The sequence below is a fragment of the Dipodomys merriami genome, unplaced genomic scaffold, assembly GCF_024711535.1.
Source record: "Dipodomys merriami isolate MVZ:Mamm:240054 unplaced genomic scaffold, mDipMer1.0.p SCAF_1231, whole genome shotgun sequence".
NCBI lineage: Eukaryota > Metazoa > Chordata > Mammalia > Rodentia > Heteromyidae > Dipodomys > Dipodomys merriami.
Genome location: NW_027202529.1, coordinates 189,611 through 211,821, shown reverse-complemented (window position 1 = coordinate 211,821; position 22,211 = coordinate 189,611). Strand labels below are relative to the sequence as shown.

At 58.1% G+C, this 22,211-nt stretch overlaps 1 protein-coding gene across 1 annotated transcript; it reads left to right on the top strand.

The window, feature by feature from the left end:
• The first annotated feature begins 4,203 nt into the window (after positions 1–4,203).
• LOC138823827 (interleukin-2 receptor subunit beta-like) lies at positions 4,204–14,428 on the top strand. The gene is made up of 9 exons (XM_070017396.1): positions 4,204–4,307; positions 4,548–4,662; positions 5,551–5,629; positions 7,210–7,315; positions 8,405–8,553; positions 9,384–9,555; positions 10,018–10,117; positions 10,217–10,286; positions 11,887–14,428. Exons 1-9 carry the CDS (start codon positions 4,220–4,222, stop codon positions 12,619–12,621), a joined length of 1,614 nt encoding a protein of 537 aa, XP_069873497.1. The 5' UTR covers positions 4,204–4,219; the 3' UTR covers positions 12,622–14,428.
• Positions 14,429–22,211: the final 7,783 nt, after the last annotated feature.

Genomic DNA, 22,211 nt, shown 5'->3' with positions numbered 1-22,211 from the left:
TTGCCTGGGCCAGGCTACCCCCTTGGGGGCACCCCTGGGGTGAGAATCTTCCCCAACCCTGGGGGACGGGGTAACCCAGCTGGGAAAGGAGGTAGGCGGCAGGCTGTGGGCACGGGGTGGGTGGGGGGGCTCCCGCCTGGCGGGGCACCTGTCGAGTCCTTGTTAGGAGGCTGTGGGCAAGGGAGGAGAAAGGGGTCCCCTGGGAGACCCGGCTATGAAGCCGGCATGTGATGGGTCTCTGGGGTCCTGCCGGGGACCCCAGAATCCAGACCCTGAGCCTGGATGTGTCACTGAGCTGGCAGGTCACGGCTCAGGCAGGAGCTCTGCTCAGGACTTGGGGCTCAGGCTGGGTCTCTCCGGGGTCTGAAGCCTCCCCCCCCTCCCCATCCTTAACTGCTCATGGCCCCTGGGGACTGGGGAGGCCAGCACTGCGTGTGCATGTGTGTGTGTGCGCGCATGCGTGTGCGCGTCTGCCTGTGTGTGTCAGGGAGGGCCGGGAAGAGGCGGCTGCTCTGAGCTCAGTGCCGGGACGTTCGGGGGATGGAGATAGTGGGTGTCGGGCGGCGCTGGCATTGATCACCACCACCGCAGTCACCCTGGAAACTGGGTGACCCAGTTTGAGCAGTGTGAGCCCGGGGGGGGGGGGACGCTGACGCCTGACCTGGGTTGGGGGTGTGTGTGTGGTGATCTTCGAGGGGACACGGCGGTGAGTCTGCGGATGGCCGTCGGTCTGTAGTGACGAAGGGCAGTGGGTGAGGCCTGCGGCAGTGTTTGTCTGCCCCCCTGCAGCTGGCACCCCTCGCTCTGGGGCTCTGAGCAGTGCCCTGAGACTCGGTTTCCCCTTTGCAGCAAGAAGGCACACCCTCTGTGGCCGCTAGGACCCCTCCCAGTCTGGTCACCATCTGGAAACTTCCATGTTCTCCTCTCCTTGTTGCGGGCACCTGGGTGTGCCCCCCTGTGCCCCTTCTGCCCCAATGTGGGGGAGGGACTCTCGAGGTTTCTCCTCTTTCACGTCTTTGTCCCCTTCCTCTCCCCTGGGGTTAGACCCTGGTCCCTCCTAAGAATAAGGTCACTGTGATAGCCGGGCCCGTTTTGGGCAACAGCCCCCCAGTGCCTGGGAACGGCAACGTGACCCATGAGTTTGGGTCCTCTGTACTTTGGGGGGGCTCTTACCTGGCTGGGGGGGCCCAGGAGAAAGCACACACAACCCAAGCACCCCTCTCTGATCTCTAGGACAAGTAGTACTGCTCAGCTGACCTGCGGGGCCCTGATTCCCTAAGGCACAAGTCTGTGGGCCCTGGGGTGGAGCCCTGGATGGGATCCCAGCTCTGACTATGACCCCAGTCCCTCAGTCTCCTCCTACTGGGGACACTGGGAACAGCAGGCAGAGGAGAGGGGCTCGTATGCATAAAGCAGTGGGCAGGGGACCCAGCACACAGTAGGTCCTGAGCACACAGTAGGTTTCCACCGGGCACAGCTGGTATGGTCGTTAGAACATGGTCACCGTTCACCAGCTCATGCGCCATCACGAGGAATGTCATTAGTGGACGCGAGGGGGTCCTGCCTGCTTCAGATTCCCCCATCTACTTCTTTTGTGACCTCGGGCAGTGCTCAGCTTCTTTGTGCCTCAGTTTCCCCGGGTGGAATGGGAGTGGTAAGAGCCTTTCTGACAGACGATGTCATGGCTGTGCCAAGTTTGTAGTAGAGGCTAGGGTGCGGTCGGTGCTGTGGTCCGGAGGAGGTCCCAGGGTAGCAGCGATGTTATGGGGTACAGGCTGAGTTCAAGTCCAGAACGGTCGGTCTGGGATGCAAAGTCTGGGGTTACACAGGTGAGCAGCGGGCCAGAGGCTTATTGACAGGCAGAGGCAGATGGGACTCAGCATAGCGCTTCCCTTTGCTGGGTGGTGCTCAAGACGTAATATCTGTCTCATTTTTTTTATTTCTCTGTCTTTGACAGGCTTTATTTTCTCATCTCCCTGACCCCCATTTGTGTGTGTGTGTGTGTGTGTGTGTGTGTGTGTGAAGAGTTGAGTGTATCTGTTTATTTTGACATAGGCTACAAACCTCTGGGTGACCTGCTTTGATTTTCATTCTTTGGTAACTCCTTGCCTCCCATGTCATTGTTGGTCAGGTTTTTGGTTTGCTGGGGTTCTTTGGTTCGTTGCTTGGTTGGTTTGCTTTGTGCTGGTACCAGGGCTTGAGCTCGGGGCCTTGTGCTCTGCTACTGCGAGTGGTAGAGTGTTAGTCTTGAGTACAGAAGCTCGGGGACAGCGCCCAGGCCCTGAGTTCAAGCTGTGGGACTGGCACCCCAAAACCAACCAACTAAAAACCAAAGCAAGAACTATCGGGGTGTGACTCATGTGGTAGAGTTCCGACCTCCAGTGAAAATGCTCCCAGACTGCCAGGCCATTGCTCTTCCTTATCTCCCCATTTCTCTGCAGAGCTCAGCCCTTGTTTCTTGCAATTTGCTTAATGCCGCCAGCATCAGTTGCAAAGCTGAACTTTAGGAACTGTGCTACAAGCACCCGCCCCATCTGTGAGCACAGTTGTTGAATCCCAGTGGGAAGGGCCCTCCAGCCCCTCCGCCTCCCCAGTGGGCTAGCGCGGCCCCCTGGCCTGGAGGGGCCACGCCCCTGCTGGCTGCTGCCCCTCTGGTCGGGGTCTGTTCTGGGGGCGTGGGGCTGACCTAGGCAGCCCGCTCACCTCCAGAGAGCGGCTGGAACAAAGATTTGCCTTCCAGAAACATCCTGCTGGCTCACAGAGCCCACCCCACAGCTGCGTCCTGTCCTGCGGGCTCCTGTCTGTCGCCGGCGGGGCTTCTGGTCTAAGAGCAGCCGCACCCTGCCCTTACCACTCCTTCATTCCTGCCTGCTGGCTTTCCTCACACTAGGCCTTTGCTGGCTTATTCAGTCACTTTGGGCCGGGGAAATGGCCTAGTGGTACAGTGCTTGCCTCCCAGGCATGAAGCCCTGGGTTCCAGTCCTCCGTACCATGTACACAGAAAAGGTCAGAAGTGGCACTGTGGCTCACGTGCTAGCCTTGAGCAAAGAAGAAGCTCGGGGGACAGCACCCAGGTCCTGAGTTCAAGCCCCAGGACCGACCAAAAAAAAACCAGTTTCAGTAACCTTGCTTCCCCCTGGTCAACTGTGTGTGTGCATCATGTGTGTGGGAGTATGCATAAGCATGTGTGTGTACATGCCATGCACATATGTACTGGCAGTGTGTACATGTGCATACATGTGTGAGTGTGTGTGTGTGCTATGTGCATACATGTGTGCGCGTATGTGCTTCTGTGTATAGTGTGTGCCCAAGTATATACTCATGTGTGTGTATGTGTGTGTGTGTGTGCGCGCGCGTGTGTGTGTGTTCCCTTATTTCCTGCTCCAGTTCTCACCAGTTCAGGTGCCAGGGCAGCCGTGGTCAAGAAAATACTGAGCAGACAACTTGGGATCTAGATGAGTAGCAGGATGTTAATTGCCTGCGGTTCTGAGTACGGTGATGCGCTCGGGTGTCTGTCCTTCCCTGCTACGTCCTGAATGAACCCCACATTGGGTAGTTAATGCGCAAACGAGCCCTGTGGCTGGCGGGTCCACCACGTGTCCAGGGCCTGCCCAGGCGTGGCTCTCGGCCGCAAGGCTTTCCCGGGCAGGTGGCCCTTCCCGGGAGCCTCCCGCTCTGCCGTCCTCCCTGCCTCCCCACACAGGCGAGTGACACATCACCGCCCCCCACATCACCACAGCGAGTCCCCCCGAGTTAGCGGAGGAAAAGCCACGGGCACCCTGCTAGTGACACTCAGTTGCACCAGCGAGCTGCTCTGTGGTGAACAGCAGTGTTCATCGCCTGCACCCGATTTACAATGTAAACTTCGTTGTAGGAAAAACACATGACATCGGGTTGGCACTACCCATGGCTTTAGGGACACAGGGAGGTCTCAGAACCGGCGCTCTGAGGGTAGAGATTAATTGACGGCTGGACACAGCAGTACTGTGATAGAGGTTCAAGTCCAGGGCCTGCGCTTTTCCGTTTAGCTTGCCCTGGAAGTTCTCTAGGGAGGAAGTGCCTGAGCAGAGCCACGAAGGAAGGGAGTAAGCAGTATGGAATTGACAGACTCTTAAGTGCAAAGGCCCTGGGGTTGGATTGATTGCCTCCTGTGGAGAGGTGCCCTAGGGGCACAGGTTCACAGTGTTGTCTCCCCTCCCAGCTCCACCCTGCAGCTGTAATGGCGGCCCCAGCTCCATCCTGGTGTCTGTCCCTGCTCATGCTCCTCCTGACTCTGACTACAGCCCTGGAGCCCCCAGCAGTGAAAGGTGAGGACCCCCAACACTGGACGGAGGCATGTCTCAGGGGGGAGGGGGGAGGCTGGGCCCCCCCCCCGACTTGCTTCTCTGAGGGGGTCCAGCAGGGGACAGGAGAGGAGAGGGAGGGTAACAGGATGGGGGGAGGCGGCGGGCACCGCCCTGCTGGCTCTGGGGCTCAGTGTCTCGCATCTCTGCCATGAGAGCGGCTCACTGGGAGCTCTCCACTCACGTCCCGCCTTGTCGTCCCAGGCCGTTCCCAGCTCACGTGCTTCTACAACTCCAGAGCCAACGTCTCCTGTGTGTGGAGTCCCCAGGAGGGCCTGCCCGCCACAGCCTGCCGCATCCACGCCCGGTCGGACGTACGGTGAGGGTTGCCGGGCCACCTGGGAACCGAGGACCTCCCAGGCCTGACTCACAGGGTCTGGACCACAGCATCCTGCTCCCCTGATCCCCTGGACCGGGACCAGGGGCTTGTCTGTCCACTGGGGTCCTGGGATCCCACAGCCGGGTGGGGTGTTGCGGGACACTGGCTGCGAGTTTGCTAGGCCAAAGCTAGACTCCAGCAGCAGTGCGTGTGTGTTATGTAGGGGGAGGGAGACAGTCACTGGGGACTCCCCAATTTTGGTGTGTGTGTCCCAGTACCTGGGCTCGGACTCAGTGCTCGCATGCGGGCCTTGAGCATTATTTTTTTGTTCAAGGCTGGTGCTCTACCACTCGAGCCACACCCCTCCTTCTGGCTTTTGGTGGTTAATTGGAGGCACGCATCTCACGAACTTGGCGTCCTGGCTGGTGGTGATGGGGATCCTCAGATCTCAGCCTCCAGCTTAGCTAAGATTACAGGCAGGAGCCACCGGGCCTGTTTTTCCCCCAAGCTCTGCTCATTAAAATGTGATGTCGAAAGACCCTTGGGGCAGCTGTGGGAGCCGAGGGCTGGGGAGGCTGGTTTTCGGGAAGAGGCGTATGCCTGTGGGTGGGAGTCTGATCCCAGGCAGGAGGGGTGAGGAGAAGAGAGGGAGAGGGAGGCCGAGGTGCGTTTGGGCCCTGATTCTGGCCGCTGGTGATTCCACAGTCCCCTTTAGACTTTGCCCTAAGCGCCATGGGGTTTTGGGGGGCTCTGGATTGAGGATCTGGGTCACTCCGGCTGCGGGGGCCAGGCTGGGGGATGGGCGGGTGGGGTGGAGCAGGGCCTGGGGCAGCCCCAGGGCTCCTCCAGCCCTCCTTCCTCCCTAAGAAGCTTCCTTTACTTGGAAAGGCCCTGGAATGTGACCTGCCAGATGCTTCCGGTGAATGGGGCTTCCTGGGCCTGCAACCTGATCCTTGGAGATCCAGATGTGAGTGGGGGCCCTGGAGGGGTGGGGGAGCGGGAAGGCAGGGTGGGCCTAGATTCAGCAAGGTGACAGCCAGGGATTGCCTTGGCTTGCTGGGGTGGGCTCAGGCCTGAGCCCCTGCAGGCTTGGGCTGCCCCCCCCCTCCCTTCCCTCTCTCCCTCCCTCCCTCCCGGATCCCGCTGTACTATGCCTTCCTTACCAAGAGGGGACAGCACCCCTAGTCACAATCACAGCCACAAAACCAGCAATAACCACTCCCTCCCGCCCCCCCCACCCCCCCCCCGCCAAGGTCGGGAAGAGTAGAGAGTTTGGATGAGCTGGGGAGACTTTGGTGCCTCAGTTTCCCCTTCTGTAAAGAATGGGAGCTCCCTTGGAGGGCCATGGTGAGGGGCTGGGCATCCAGGCACCTGACAGGTCCCTAAAGACCCCGCAGTGACCCTCACCAGCGGATCTCACCCACTCCAGCACCGCTCGCTGCGAACCAGGGAAGAAACAGCTCAGAGAGGTGCCAGTCCTGCTGAAGGTCACACAGCCTGGGCGCGGCCACAGGGCTGTGGTGACTGGACTCAAGCTGTGGGTTCCCAGGGCACCAGGCTGCCTCTTATAGAGCCCCTGGCTGATCCTCATGGGGGCGTACCCCAGCATCCAAGACTGTGGTGTTGAGTGGGGGGACCCCCAGGTCCCTGTATTCCAGCATTTGTCAGCTTTCAGATTCTCAAGGATTGCAGGGGGGGACCTGGGGGCTCCCTCTCTGTGCAGCCTCTGAAAGCAGAGGCTTTCCCGGCATCCCCAGTTCTTTGCTGTGTGACCTCGGCAGGTCCCTAAGCCTCTCTGTGCGCTCACCCCTGGTCTGTAATAAGGTGGGAACAGTCACTGAGCAGTTCCCCCAGGGTGTGAGAGCATTCTTGGCAACAGCTTTACCACAACAATAACTGTGGGATATAACCACCACCCCGGCGAATCTGGCCCTTGGTGAATCTGGCCCTTACCGCAGCTCTGGGAAAGCAGGAGCACGGTCCTGGGGGCAGAGGGAGGAAGCGTTTTCTAGCCCGGAAGTGAGAAGACTGGGTTCAGAGTGGATTTGTGCAGGTCACAGGGGCTGGGATGGGAGGCCGTGAGCTCAGACCCCGCGGGGGCCTGAGAGAGAGGCAGGCAGCAGCCCAGGACACCGGGGTGCCTAGCCATTTCCTTCTAGAAACATCAGAGTGTATGTGTGGGGGTGAGGGGTGGGGAGCAGGGAGCTCTTCCTCCCCGGGCAGGTAGCCCATCCTCCCCATCCTCTTCGCTTTACAGCGGGGTGGGAAACTGACTGCGAAGCTGTGGGCCCAATCCAGCCGGCACCTGTGTTTGTCAATAAAGTTTTATTAGAACACGGCCCTGCCCTTGGGTTCCCACGCTGTCTGCGGCCGCTTCACCAGACAGTTGTTGAGTTGTGGCGGATCAAGGAAAAAAGATCCACAACTTGGTCCATGCTAGACAACTTTCTCTGTCCAGTCCCCTCTGGTCTCCCCCCGCCCCGCCCCGGGGTCCCCCCTCTCACCCCCATCCTGGCAGCTCCTAGCCCTGCCCTTCCTGCGTTACAGTCGCAGAGGCTGACGGCTGCCGACCGCGTCAACATCAGCCTGGTGTGCTGGGAAGGCCAGCAGTGGCGGATGGTGGTGACCCAGACCTTCAGGCCCTTCCACAATCGTGAGTGAGGACCGGGGGCGGGGGTGGGGCCCGGCGGCACATCCCTGCCTACCGCACGCTCTGGCATCTGTCCGCTGTCTGTCCCTGTCAGCTTCACCCCTACACCCCGCAACTCCAGGCCCGCTCCCCTCTTTAGCACCCCTCCCCTGTGGCTCCATGTCTCTGCCACAGGCCATAGCCAGTTCTCCAACCCCGGCACAGGCCTCTGAGCCCTTGTACATGCCGGTCCCATTGCCTGGAAGGCCCCTCCCCTCTGGAAGATTCTCACACATCCTTCAAGGATCAGTGAAGAGTCACCTCTTCCCGGAGGTCCTCCGGGATTTCCCCAGCCCTTCCTACCTCCTTTTTGAAATGGCGACTGAAAGTCTGTCTCCACGTCTCCTTTCTGAGCACCAGGGCCAGGCCCGACAAAGGTGGTACTCTGGGATTGTTGAGTGACTGAGTGTCCCTCTGGCCTAGGGGCCACTGCGAGGGGACAGGTGGGGTAGAGGCCGGGATCCAGGTCGGGTTCAAGTGGCAGCCTTACCTTGATGGTGAGATCTGACTGGCAGACCACTGGCTTGCCTGAGACTCAGTTTCTCCATCTGTTTAAGGGGGTCTGAGCCAAGTCACAGGGGCTGCACAGCATGTGGCGATGCTGGTAAACGTCTGCTCATTACTATTGGTGTTCAGCATCTCACGAGCATAGAAATGGGGGTCACCACACTTTTTTCCCTATAGCTACATATTTATTCAGCAATACACATCACTGAGTCATACATACAGTACGGTGCAGGGAACTCAGGTAAAACTCTCAGGCTGGTTTTGGTGCAGGGTGCAGCAGTCCCAGCCGGGGCCCAGTTATGTCCCAGCACCACAGACCCCGTAGGCACAGGGAAGGGGGAAGGAGCCAGACATATTCAGTCCGGTGGTCGGGAGGCAGAGCACTGCTGGGAGGAGGAGGCAGGCGGGGGGGGGGCGCTGCATGGGGTGATGGGGCTACACTGGATGGGCAGCAGGTGCAGAAGGGGGTTCAGCCGGTGCAGGAAGGCACCGGACCAGGCACCATTGGTGACGGGGTGCCTGCCCGCTCTCCCTTCCTCTCTGCAGTCCGCCTGAAGACCCCCCACGCCCTCCAGGTCTGCTCCGTGGACAGCCGCACCTGCAACGTCACCTGGCGCGTCTCTCAGATCTCACACTACATCCAGCAAGACTTGGAGTTTGAAGTCCGGAAGCGGTCTCTGGCCCACAGCTGGGAGGTGAGCGAGGCCCCGTGGGGGCTGTCCTTCTGGGGTGGGGACCTGCCCCAGGCTGCGCCCCTCCATCTCAGCCAAGTCCATCAGCCCCACATGGGAGGGGGGGTGGCTGCGTCCCCCCTCCGCCCGCCCCATCCTGCCTGGTTCTGCCCAGCCCGCTATGGCTCCGCCGCAGCTGGTGGCAGGTTCCAGATGGAACCCGGGGCAAGATTCATGAAATCAAGAGGACAGCTGCCTGCTCGGGAGCTCTTTCCATTCACCTCTGCACTCCTTCATTTGCTGGATTTCTTGAGTACCTAGCTCATAAGTAGCTACTATGTGCTCCTGAGTACCTACTATGTGCTCCACAGGAACACCTACTATGTGCTCCTGAGTACCTACTATGTGCCCACAGTACTATGTGCTCCTCAGGAACACCTATTATGTGTTCCTGAGTACTTACTATGTGCTCACAGTACTTACTGTGTGCTCCTCAGGAATACCTACTCTGTGCTTCTGAGTACCCACTACGTGCCTGACACAAGGGAGGGCATGGAAGAGGGAGGCTGTCCAGCTTCCTATAGTCAGGGACTCACACAACATCAGATGTACCAACAGGTCAAATGCCGTGGATGGGTGTAGAGCAGCGGCGTTGGGGGTGGCTGGGGGGCTACCTGGCACTCGGCGCCCTGTGGACTTACGGGCACTGGAGGCCAGCAGGGAGTCCCCGCCAGGCCCGGAGTACAGTGAGGAAAGGGGCGGGGCGGTCCTGGGGCTTGAGCAGCTGGCAGTCATGGAGGTGGGTGGTTCCAGGTCCGGGGTGGCACGGCCCAACGCCCCGTCTGCCCCCCCAGGAAGCCTCCGTGCTGAGCTTGAAGCAGAGGCAGCAGTGGATCTCCCTGGAGACGCTCATCCCAGACACGGCCTACGAGCTTCAAGTGCGGGTCAGGCCCCAGCGGGGCGACCACACCGTCTGGAGCCCCTGGAGCCAGACCCTGGCTTTCCGCACAAAACCCGAGCGTGCGGGTAAGCAGCGGGGAGCGCTGGGGCTGGGGGCTGGGGAGCCCCTCCTCCTCCATGCCAGCTCACCCAGGGGTACCCAAGCCAGTAGGGGGTGGCAGAAGAGTGCCCACATTTCCCCCAGCCCCCTGGGGCCTTCCCAGTCTGCAGGATGGCATCGCAGGGCCCAGCCTGGGGACATGGAAGCCTGGCCCCTTTGTGTCACAAGCCTAGTTCAAGGCAAGGCAGACTGGGACCCTGTGCTGGTCCTGGGGGGAGGCCAGGCGTGGCCGGCCAGTGGCCGTGGGCATCTTCAGTAGCGTCCGGCGGGCTTTCGCAGGACCCCAGCCCAGCCGCCAGCACCCGGGAGGCTGTGTGTGGAGGAGGGGGCGCTGGCAGGTGCAGACCCAGAAGGGCATGGCCGCAGGGACCAGACTGGCTAGGGCCTCACGTCTCATGCTCTCCCCTCTTCCCCTCGGCCCTGGCCAGCCCCTGCGCCCTGGACCAGCGCCGTCCTGACGGTCGGAGGCCTTCTGGGCCTCTTCATCTCCGTCTACTTCCTGGCCAACTGCCTGCACCTTGGGCCATGGTGAGCAAGTCCCCGCCCCTTGGCCCTGCCCCCATTTAGCATACATCCCCTTCCCCATTTCCAGTCTCACCCTTTGTCTCTCCCGTCTCCCCTGGCTAGGCTGAAGACAGCGTTGAGGAGCCACACCCCGGACCCCTCCAAGTTCTTCTCCCGGCATGAAGACGTCCAGGTAGGAATGGGGTGGGCAGGGAGGAGCAGCCGGGCAGCCCCCGGCCGGCCCTGAGTGTGGAGCTGCCCAGTGACGATGGCTGTTGCCCTCAGTAAGCAGGGGCCGTGGTGTGAGCCGTCCTGTGGCTGTGTGGTGCTGTCCCTGAATGGCTCCTGAGCCACACGCTCAGCCACTTCTCTGCTGTGTGGGCTTGGACATGTTATAGAACCTCCCTGTGCCTCCATGTTCCTGCTTATAAGATGGGGAGGAGGAGGTGTTCCTGTGTGTGGCTCTAGGGACTCTGCCTGGCTCGGGACAGGTGCTGGGGGGCCCCGCAGGGATCGCCCTGGGCTTCCTGCGCCAGGATTCCTGGCAGGCTCCATGCTCAGCACGGGCAGAACCGAGACCTGCCTCACCTCTGTACCAACCACCATCTCACCGGCATCTAAAGCCTGATGCCATGGCTCACACCTGTAGTCCTAGCTACTCAGGAGGCCGAGATCTGAGAATCGAGGTTCAAAGCCAGCGGGGGCAGAAAAGTCTGTGAGACTCTTATCTCCAATCAACGAGCAAAAACTGTGGCTCAAGTGATACAGCGCCAGCCCTGGGTGACAAAACTCAGGGACAGCACCCAGGCTCTGGGTTCAAGCCCCAATTCTGGCACTCATTTAAAAAAAAAAAAAGAAAACAGTACAGTCCCCATGGCAGTGGCATGGCCTCTGGCTCAGGCTGGAGGCGCCTGGCGGGTGCCCTGAGGGTCCCAGGATTGGTAGAATCACCAACCTGGACCCCCGCTGTCATGGCCCATCAGGATCTTTCTGGAATCCTGGGGAAAATGCCCTAAAACTTAGAGTCTCTTGCCTAGGGTGCGCTTTCATTTAACATATTTATCTGTGGTGCTGGAATGTGATTCGGGGCTTTAGGCTTGGTCGACAGGGACTTTCTTACTTGAGGCCCAAGCCCAGCCTTTGTCGACTTTAGTTACTTTTTCAGATAGGGTCTCACGGTTTTGCATGAGCTGGCCTCAGACCGTGATCCTCCTATCTGTGCCTCTGAGCTATCTGGGATGCCAGGAGCAGGCTGTCGTACCCGGCTTGCTGGAGGAATCTGTGGTCTACAAAACTGTGAGAACTGGCCTCAACCTGGCATCCTCTGCTCTCCACCCTATTGAGTAGAGTTAGTGGGCTTACAGGTGTGAGCCACCAGACTTGGCCTTCGGGCTTTGTGTTTTGCTGGTTCGTTGGAGGTCAGAGTCTCACAGGCTTGCCTGCCTGGGCTGGATTCAAGCTGTGGATCCTCAGAGCTCAGCCTTCTGAATAGCTAGGGTTACAGATGGGAGTCCCTGGCACCGGGCAGGCCTTCAGCTCCATTATTTCCCCCCTTCACTTTCGTGACGAAGGAAGGTCTGTAAGGAGGCAGCTAACTGTGAAGGCTCCCAGAAACCCCTGGGCCTCACAAGCCAGGAAGGTCCATGCGGGAGCCCTGGATCCATTGGGCATATGCCTGGGTTGGCAGCCAGGAAGGGGGGGGTGGTCTTCCTGACAGAGGCAGCGAGGAGAGGGAAGGAGGGAGCTGGGGAGGGATGCAGAGCAACCCCTCCCTCTCTTTCCTTTCTCTGCAGAAATGGCTGTCCTCGCCCTTCCCGGCGTCATCCTTCAGCCCTGCTGGCCTGGCCCCAGAGATCTCCCCTCTGGAGGTGCTGGACAGGGACGCCAAGGCCAAGCAGCTGCTGCTGCTACCGCAAGATAAGGTGTCTTCACCCTCGCCCAGCGGCCACTCGCAGACCAGCTGCTTCACCAACCAGGGCTATTTCTTCTTCCAACTCCCCGACGCCCTGGAGATCGAGGCGTGCCAAGTGTACTTTACCTACGACCCCTGGGTGGAAGGGGAGCCCGAGGAGCTGCCCCCGCCGGGACCTCCCTTCCTGCCCCTGCCACCCGCGTTAGGGGACGAACATGCCTACTGCACGTTCCCCCCGGGGGATGACCTGCTCCTCTTCTCCCCCAGCCGCCCAAGCCCTCCACACACTGCCCTTGGGGGCAGGGGGACCAGCAAAGGGAGGCTGTCTTCCACCCAGCAGGAGGGACACCCCCAAGATGGGGATCTGCAGCCCCTAGGGCCTCCTACACCAGCAACCCCAGAACTACAAGCTTTACAGTCCCTCGTGGAGCTGGCAGTGGTTGAGGCTGGGGAGGAGGTCTCTGCCTCCAGCCCCGGGGATGGGGACAGCTCCCCCTGGACCAGCGCTAATGATCAACACCAGGGCAGGGCCCCTGCCACTGGCCTTGCCCTGAACACAGATGCCTATCTGTCCCTCCAAGAACTCCAGGCTCAGGACCCTACTCACCTGGTGTAGATGGGCACTGGGCTTCCCTGGACACGCCCACCCAGAGACCCCTCCCAGCCCGGCAGTCAGCCATCCACTGCCAGCCAGACACCACTTGCTGCTCAGGGTCTCTGGGAAAGGCTTGAGGATATAGACCCCTCCTCTCTCTTTAATTACTGAGTCCCCAGAAGCTTGTAATCCTAGCTACTCAGGAGACTGAGATCTGAAGATTGTAGTTGGAAGTCAGCCGAGGGAAAGAAAGTCTGTGAGACACTTCATCTCCAATGAACCACCAAAAAGCCAGAAGTGGTGCTGTGGCTCAAGTGGTAGAGTGCCAGCCTTGAGCGAAAAGCTCAGGGGCAGTGTCTTGGGCCCCAAATTCAAGCCCCAGTACTGGGTGGGTTGGGGGGGGGGTAGGGTGGGGAGAAAGATGTGGCTGGGGTTACAGAGCATCTGGAGAAAAAAATGCCTTGCTGCTCTCATGGATTGGATTGATCTGGACCTCAGACTGCTTGGCCCAAGTATGGCCAGGAATTTCAGGCAGAGGGGCTCTGCTAGAACTGTCCACTGGCCTCAGAGACTTACGCTGCAAAGAACCCCCAGGTCCAAGCAGCCCCCACTGAATGACCACGGAGCCCCGGCCTGGCATTCCCGTGTTCTGCCACCAGGGCCTCCAGAAGGACGAGAAACTTGTGACTTCGTTGTCTTTTCACTGCCCGGAACATGGCACCAGCACCCACCCTGTTCCCCCCGGGTGAATTAATGAAGTGTTTGGTATCACCTGGCCAGGGCTCAGGTTCCCCCCCCCCCCCAGCAGGAGGCTCATTCCTCCCACAGCAGCCCTCACCTCCCACCCGGCTCCTGTCCTCCCCAGAGCTCCCCCACCCCTCCTCTGCCACCCCCTCTTGTCTGCCAGAGACTACAGTTTGCACCTGGGGAGCAGGGGCGAGGAGGAGCAGTCTGACCTGATGGCTGCAGGGCCTCCACTTTTAGGTCATGCTCGCAGCTGATTGGGCACCTGACCCAATGGCTAGGAACTAGCAGCCTATGAGGAGCCTTGCTACAGAAGGTCTGTCCAATCGCAGAGGCCAGGCCTGATCTAGCCAATCAGATTGCTTCATTATTCTACATTTGAACTGAGGATCAGAGCAAGGTTCTGGGACCTGGTGCCGGTGGAGGAGGCTCCTAAGGAATAGGGGGAGGGAGCTGAGGCGCATCTGCAGAGGGGCTGGGGTCCCCACACAGGAAGTCCCATGGCCAGAAAGGGGCCTGCAGACCAAGGGTCAGGATGAACTCATGTCCGGAGTAAACCCCCTTCTTGAGGTTACATGTGTCCTGGGTCTTTATGGTGGAAGAAGTTCAATTGTAGTTCAGTCTCAACTCCTACCTTATGCTAGACAAGTTATGTGTTCTTGGTCCCCAGGGCTCCTCTGAGCTCAGGGTCCACTTTCTTTGCTGTATGTCTTCAGGTAATGCACCAGACTTCTCAGAATTCACTGGCCTTCTTCCCAAATAGAAGCGGGACTTGCCTCTGGGGCCTTGACTATTATGTGGGAAGGTTGTAGTTCTTAATTAAGTCCTTGTTGATTTATCATCTATCTATTAAATGATCACTGGCAACCATATTGTTCATATTTTCCCCTCCTAAACCAGTTTACCTTTTTGTTTAAATACATTTATTAAAGAATAATACTGCTTCTGTAAATGGAAGACTAATGTTTAAGTACAACAAAATGAGTTTGGACTGGGATTTTGGTAGAGAGCTTGCCTAGTGTGCATGAGGCCCTGGGTCCAATCCCTAGCACTGATTAAGAATAAAATAAAATAAAGCAATATTAAAGTGCATTTAAGATTCCTGTTGGGGAGATTGGAACTGCTGGGAACTTTTTGAGACAAAGGGAAACTTCCCTCCTGGAGAGAAAGCAAGAAAGGTGACGAGGCACCTTTGCCACTAACAAGAATCACTTTCTCGTCCTGTGTGACCAGGCACTGGAACATCTATACCAGGCCTCACACGTCTAGGCTTGGGAAAATCCTACCCGTGGTCGTGGACATTGTTCTATAATATCTATTCATCTTCTACCCATCCATCATCTGTCCATCTGTCAATCCATCCTGTCCTCTATCCATTTATCCACCTGCCCATCATCTATCCATCTTATCTGTCAGTCCATCCATCTAATCTGTCCATCTGTCCATTCTGTCTGTTCATCCATTGTCTATTGTCTGTCCATTTATCATCTATGTATCATCTATTCATTCATCCATCTTCTATTCATCTATCATCTATCTATTCATCCATCAATTGTCTGTCTGCCTGTCTCTGTAGCTCTGTATCTCTCTCTGTTTCTCTCTGTCTGTCTCTGTCTCTCTCTCCCCCGCCAATCTACGATGGACCAGATTCAATTGTGGCATTCCTGAACCCGCACTTGTAGCAGATGTTTGTTGCTCTCTGATCATAGCCTTCCTTGGTGTGGACCCTCCAATATAGCTATACATTTCTCAACACTGTGCCACAGGCAAGCCCTAACTGGTAAGATTGATCAGAGCTGGCGTTTGGTGACCCCCTCGGGGACACATAACCTCTCAGGTCCCTTATGCAAAAGCAGCTCTTCTCTCCTCCCCTGTGCTCACTTTCCAGGCAGGGAAAGTGGAGGAAGAGCCGATGCAGCCCCAGAAGGTGAGAGAGGGATGGGTGTGTAGGGAGCGCAGCTGTGCCCCACCCTGCCTGGTGAGAGACCTGAGCTGGTGCTGAGTACAGAGGTGGAGACGGAACAGGGGCCTGCAGCCACAGTGGGTCATCAGGGGCCTTGGGAGAGGGGGCAGGAGGAAGCAGCTGGCAGGGGTGGGAGGGTGACAGACAGGCCCACCGGGGTCAGCGGGCAGGTGAGATGAGCCGGGCCAGCTGGGTACCAGGGCCCCTGGAGACTCTGGAGAGCCATCAGGTGCAGAGCAGGAAGTAGTGTGTGAGAGGGGAGGGCGGTCTGGCTGATCTAGGGGCTCCAAGAAAAGTGCGACGAGACGAGGTAGGACACCAGCCCCTCACATTGCCTTTTGATTTGCTCCTTCATCTCCTGGACCCGCATCTTGCTCTTGCTGTGGGTGGCCCAGTTAACTGAAAACAAATAATCACACAAGTAAAAGGATCAAGAAGTACTTTTTTTTTTCCCTGGGGCTTGAACTCAGGGCCTGGGCTCTGTCCCGGAGCTTCTTTTTGCTCAAGGCTAACACTCTGCCACTTGAACCATAGCACTGCTTCTGGCCTATGTGGTAATGAGGAATCAAACCCAAGGCTTCATGCATGCTAGACATGCACTCTACCCCTAAGCCACATTCCCAGCCCAAGAAGTACATTTAAAATTTTTATTATTATAAAGGTGATGTACACGGGGTTACAGTTAGATACATCAGGTAAAGAGTACATCTATGTTGGGACAATATTACCCCTTCCCTCCTCTCTCTTTCCCAGTGTCTCCCTCCCACCCCCCACACACATTCCATAGTTCATTCTCAACATAGTGAGTACCACGGCTATATTTGCTCACCCTCTGTCCCTCCATTTCTGTGCCCTCCACCTTACCTCCCAAAGATAGCTAAATGAACAAAAAAGACAAGAAAACAAAAACGGCAACAAAGAAAAAAAAAAGCTCATTTCCATTTTCAAGAAACACATTTAAGCCAGACTTGATGGTGTACTTTGTAATCCTAGCACTGGGGAAGCGGAGACAGAAGGGTCGTGAGTTCAAGGCCAGTCTAAGCTACATAGCAAGACCTTGTCTGCAAAAACAAACAAAAAACACAAATTACATTCGAGACACAGGCCACATACTGCCCAAGCGGGGTCTGTCACTGTCTGAAAAAGAGGGGCCCTGGGAGGCAAGGGTCTTGCTCCTCATTTTTCCAGGTGAGGAGCCCGAGGCTGGAGCTGTGTGAAATACCCTGACTGGGGGAGTGGGGGGGGGTGAGGCGGGGGGGGCATGCAGGGGTGCAGCAGGGGGCAGGGCTTCTGGCCCTTTGCAGATGGAAATTCACACAGGAGAGAATGATACCAGAAGACCAGCAAAGTACCTTCTGGGCTTCCCGGCAGCCAACTCTGGAAAGATGTCTTGACTTGCCATTGTTTGTGGGAGTAGAGAGCTCATGGGGCTGAGCTCATGTGGCCGGCCAGGCCAGGTGATCCTGGCCTAGTCCCCCCCCCCTCATGAAGCCTGCCTGCTCCTCCCACGCCATCACCCCTCACCCTCACCTAGGCTCAGCCTCCTTCCTGGCCTCACCCCTGCCCTCAAACTGTCCAACTTCTGGGGCCTGGCCAAGGTGGATTTGTTTGTTTGCTGCTGGGAATTGAACATGCTAGGCACATTGTTCTACAATGGGGCGAGACCCCAGTGTGAAGACAGAGTCTAGCAAAGTTGCCCAAGCTACCTTTGAATTTGAGATCCTCCTACTTCAGCCTCCTGAGTTGCTGGGATTAAAGGCCTGTGCTAGCAGACGCTGGCTCAGGATGGGTCTGGCTAAGGGCCACGTGTGGGGATACTCTTCTTGTTTAGCTTCCGGTGACACTCTGTTGTGCCCAGGATAGTGGCTGGGCTCCTGTCCTTTCTGTAACCATCCACCTTGGTGGACCCTGTGAGCTGCCAGCTGCCCCTGTGCCTCTGGGGTCCGGGGGGGGGTTGGGCAGTCAGGCTGGGTGGTTTCCTAGCCACGGAGGCCTGGGCTTCCAGGGGGCTTTGGGAACCTGGCCCGTGCCTGGGACAGTGGGTTTCAAGAGTTGAGAGTAGGTAGTCACTGAATAACTATGTTGAACATGAACTATGCAACTCATGGTTGGGGACGGGAGGGGAAAACTGGGAGAGAGAGTGAGGGAAGAGGTAACATTGGCCAAGAAGAAATGTATCATTACCTGACTTATGTGACAGTTATAGTAACAATAAAAATAGGGGGGAGTTGGAGCTGGTGGCCCACACCTGTAATCCTAGCTACCCAGGATCCAACCCCCCCCCCCACACACACACACAAAGAGTTGGGAGTCGGGGCTGAGAGCAGGGACTGCATCCCACCCCTGTCTCCAAACTCGCTGATCTTTGTGGGGTGGGGAAGTAGCTGTGGGACGGGACTGTGAGGCCTACGGGCTGGGGCAGCCGCGGCAGAGGCCTCCGCTCCTCAACAGCTCCATCCTGACCGCAGGGCCCCCCAGGGAGCTCCTCCTCTCACTGTAGCTCAGAGTGGCTCCGTGACTGCCCCCAGGTCACACAGCTAGAACACCGTGGAACGAGGACTTGAACTCGGGATCCATGATACCAAGTGGAAAGCAAATACGCATCGAATCTCTCCTAGAGATCTAGAGAGACAGGAATGACAGAGGTGCTGAGCCCTGGGTCTCAAATTGAGGCCAGGAGATCCCAAGAGGATGGGGTTGAGCCGCAGCCACGGGGGTGAGGGTGGTAGCGGTGGGGGAAGGGTGTCTGTTAGGCCCCAGCTCTCCCCAGCACTGAGCGCTGGGACAGCCTTGGGACATCCCCTTGGCTGACATTTTCCCACACCAGGGTGTGACGCATGCGCACACACGAGCATGGGCCTCCCCATCACCTGGCTGGGGGGAGGGGCCCTGCCAAAGCACGGCAGGAAGCCTGCGCCGTGTCGGGTGCGGGCTGTGGGCAGTTACCCATCCGATTCCAGGAAGCCAGGGTGCCCGGAGCTCCACCTGGCCTGGTGCCTGCGTGTGGCGGGGAGGGGCGGGGAGGGAGGGTGGCGCAGCCACAGTCTGGCAGATTTGGAAAGCCATTGGTGGAGATGGTTTGGGGGAGAAAGAGCAGCCGTTGGTCCCTTGGCTCACGCAGTCACTCAACAAACCTTTAGGAAAGCCCACACTATATGTGGGGCTCAGCCTCTCCTTCCCAGAGACCCTTGAAGCACCCTGGGGCAGTGGCTCCAGCCCTCAACTAGAGCCTGGCAGCCTGGGTTTAGCGTTGGCTTTGCCACCTGTAAGCTGTGACCACCTGGGGCAATATCTAGGCTGCTGTGCCTCTGTTTCCCCATCTGGAGGGGACGGGCCACAAGAAAGGATTACATACGTGTAAAGGACTTAGAGGACTTGGCTTGGGGGCGGGGAGGGTGTGGCCCCAGAGCGGCTGGTGTGGCAGCCGACTTATGACTGGCTTTTTGTGTGTGCCAGTGCTGGGGCTTGAACTCAGGGCCTTGTATTTTTCACTCATGGCTGGAGCTTTACCACTGGACTCATACCTCCAGTTCTAGGTTTTTGGTGGTTATTTGGAGATTAGAGCCTCTCGGATGAGTCTCCCTGGGTTGGCTTCCATCCACGATCCTCCGATCTCAGCCTCCTAAGTAGCTAGGATTACAGGCGTGAGCCATCAGCGCCCAGTGTCAAGGCTCGCTTTTGGGAAATTCTTTGCTGTGCTGGTCATAGTGTTTGGGCCAGGGCTGGACTCCAACTTGGGCTTCTAGCCACCCCTTCCTGTCCTTCCCGGCCTGTTGCTCCTTCCCAGGTGTCTGGAGAAGCGAGGTTTGAAGTTGGGACACAAGCTGGGGACAGGCTCCTGCCGCCCCAGCCTAGCCCAGGGCTAAGGGAACTCTGGCTCCGATGTAGGAATGTCCCGCTAGGCCCTGGGAGCCTCAGTTTCCTCACCTGTAAGATGGAGTGAGGAGTGCAAGGAAGAACTTTGTCTCCCTCTGAGCTCTGCTCTGGCTGAGCCCGTCTGCTGGGCAGCCTGTGGAGGAGCAGCTAAGGCCGCTGAGATGCATGAGCAGCGCTGCAGGGCTTTCTGCCTCCCAGACCTGCAGGCTGGAAGTTGAAGACCCGGGTGCGGGCAGGGGCAGCGGTCACTGTCGCCTGCAGCTTCCCTTGGCTCGTGGGAGCAGCACTGAACTCGCCTCCATCTTCTCAGGTGCTCTCCCTGTGTGCAGGTGCCCGTCCCCCACCCACTCTCTTTAAAAGGGCACCAGTCCCGCTGGATGAAGGGTCACCTGACATCATTCTGCCCGTAAGAGCCCAGCTGTATCTCCCACTTTGCACTGCGGCTCTGTGTTTGGGACGCTGCTGTCACTCCGGGCCGGCCCTGCCCCTCAGGCCTGCCGCTCCCCCCGGGCCGGGCCAATCACGGCTGGTGGTTGCTGGGGACAGAGGGCACTGATTGTGCAAGGCTGGTTTTCGGGCTGTCCAGCTGCCGTCCCACCTGCAGAGGGCAGGCTGGTGAGGCTCAGGGTGTCTGTGCCCCAAACCACACGGGGCCCTGCTCCACCCCCAGCTTCTTGTAATGAAGGGGCCTGAGGAGTCCGGCCAGGGGGCCCAGGGGAGGGGACAACTGCTTGGTTTGGGGTGGGGAGAAGCGGCCCCCCACAGTCCTGGGCCCCCACCCCTCTGGGGCTGAACTTGTCTCTTGGGGCCCAGAGCAGCTTGGGTCCTGCAGTGGACAGACAGGGACGAAGGCTCGTCAGGAGCCATCGCAAGAGGAAAGGACACCCTGCCCTGCAGAGGAGGTGTGAGCAGGTCCCTCACACCGCTCACGCGCACCCTGCTCACACACCTCATTGTACACGGGTCACACTGCACACACAGCTCACACCACACACAAACCCACACTGTGCATGCCTCACACGGCACACAGCTCACACGGCACACAGCTCACACGGCACACAGCTCACACTGCACACACCTCACACCGCACACACTTCACACCGCACACACTTCACACTGTACATACCTCACACTGCACACAGCTCACACTGCACACACCTCACACCGCACACACTTCACACTGTACATACCTCAAACTGCACACAGCTCACACTGCACACACCTCACACTGCACACAGCTCACACTGCACACAGCTCACACTGCACACATCTCACACTGCACACACCTCAAACTGCACACACCTCACACTGCACACACTTCACACTGTACATACCTCACACTGCACACACCTCACACTGCACACACCTCACACTGCACACAGCTCACACTGCACACACCTCACACCGCACACACCTCACACCGCACACACCTCACACTGCACACACTTCACACTGTACATACCTCACACTGTACATACCTCACACTGCACACACCTCACACTGCACACACCTCACACTGTACATACCTCACACTGCACACAGCTCACACTGCACACACCTCACACTGCACACACCTCACACTGCACACACTTCACACTGTACATACCTCACACTGCACACAGCTCACACTGCACACACCTCACACCGCACACACCTCACACCGCACACACCTCACACCGCACACACCTCACGCCGCACACACCTCACGCCGCACACACCTCACGCCGCACACACCTCACGCCGCACACACCTCACACCGCACACACTTCACACCGCACATACCTCACACCGCACACACCTCACACTGCACACACCTCACACTGCACACAGCTCACACTGTACATACCTCACACTGCACACAGCTCACACTGCACACACCTCTCGCTGCACACACCTCTCGCTGCACACACCTCACACTGTACACACCTCACACTGTACATACCTCACACTGCACACACCTCTCGCTGTACACACCTCACGCTGCACACAGCTCACACTGTACACACCTCACACTGTACACACCTCACACTGCACACAGCTCACACTGCACACACCTCTCGCTGCACACACCTCACACTGTACATACCTCATGCTGCACACACCTCACACTGCACACACTACTCCCAGAATATTGTGTACCCCTCACTGTCGCATAGCAATAAACACACACACATTCTGTAAATGTCCCCAATGTACACACCTCAGAGACACAGACACTCATTCCCATAGCACAGAGCATGCTCACAGACCACACTCACACTCCAGCCCACGTGCCTGCAGTCCCGGGGTCGGGGTGTGCTGCACTCTGGCTGCAGGACCACACTGGTGGGACATGAGCCCCTTCCCCCTTGGCCGCATGCTGGCAGGAAGCCCTGGTGCCCACCACGGCCGGGCACGCTCCGACTCATCCTCTCTCCAGCAGGGTCTACCAGCCCCACTTGTAACCAGACTCTTTTTTTGGGGGGGGGGTCGGTCATGGGGCCTGAACTCTGGGCCTGGGCGCTGTCCCTCAGCTCTTCAGCTCAAGGCTAGCGCTCTACCACTTGAGCTACAGCGCCACTTCTGGCTTTTACTGCTTATGTGGTGCTGAGGAATCGAACCCAGGGCCTCATGCATGCAAGGCAAGCGCTCTACCACTGAGCCACCTTCCCAGCTCCTGTAACTGGACTCTTTAGCAGCCCATTGAAAACACAGAAGCACAAGTGAAAGTCCTCTGAACCATACCTGCCTAACCCAAGAGAGCACAATGTTGCCATTTCCAAGTTGGATCCCTGTGAAACCGATTCTGGCAGCCATTCATTTTTTTTCCTGCCCAGGGGCTTGGAAACTGGGCAACCTATCTTTACCCCCAATCCAGCGCGGCCTCAGGTCAGGCATGCCCCAAGTGGCCAAGAGTCCCCATGCCCAGTGACCCCATCCAATGGTGGGACACTTTAGAATGATTTAGCAATTGAAAGATTCCCCAAACAGACACACCGTGGCCTGCCTCTCTCTCTCTGTCTGTCTGTCTGTCTGTCTGGCCACTGGC

Excerpts from the sequence above, each read along its gene's own strand:
- LOC138823827 (XM_070017396.1), top strand. The coding sequence starts at position 4,220 with ATGGCGGCCCCAGCTCCATCCTGGTGTCTGTCCCTGCTCATGCTCCTC. Across the intron at positions 7,316-8,404 it reads CTTCAGGCCCTTCCACAATC|TCCGCCTGAAGACCCCCCAC; the intron begins GTGAGTGAGGAC and ends TCCTCTCTGCAG. Across the intron at positions 10,287-11,886 it reads CCCGGCATGAAGACGTCCAG|AAATGGCTGTCCTCGCCCTT; the intron begins GTAGGAATGGGG and ends CTTTCTCTGCAG.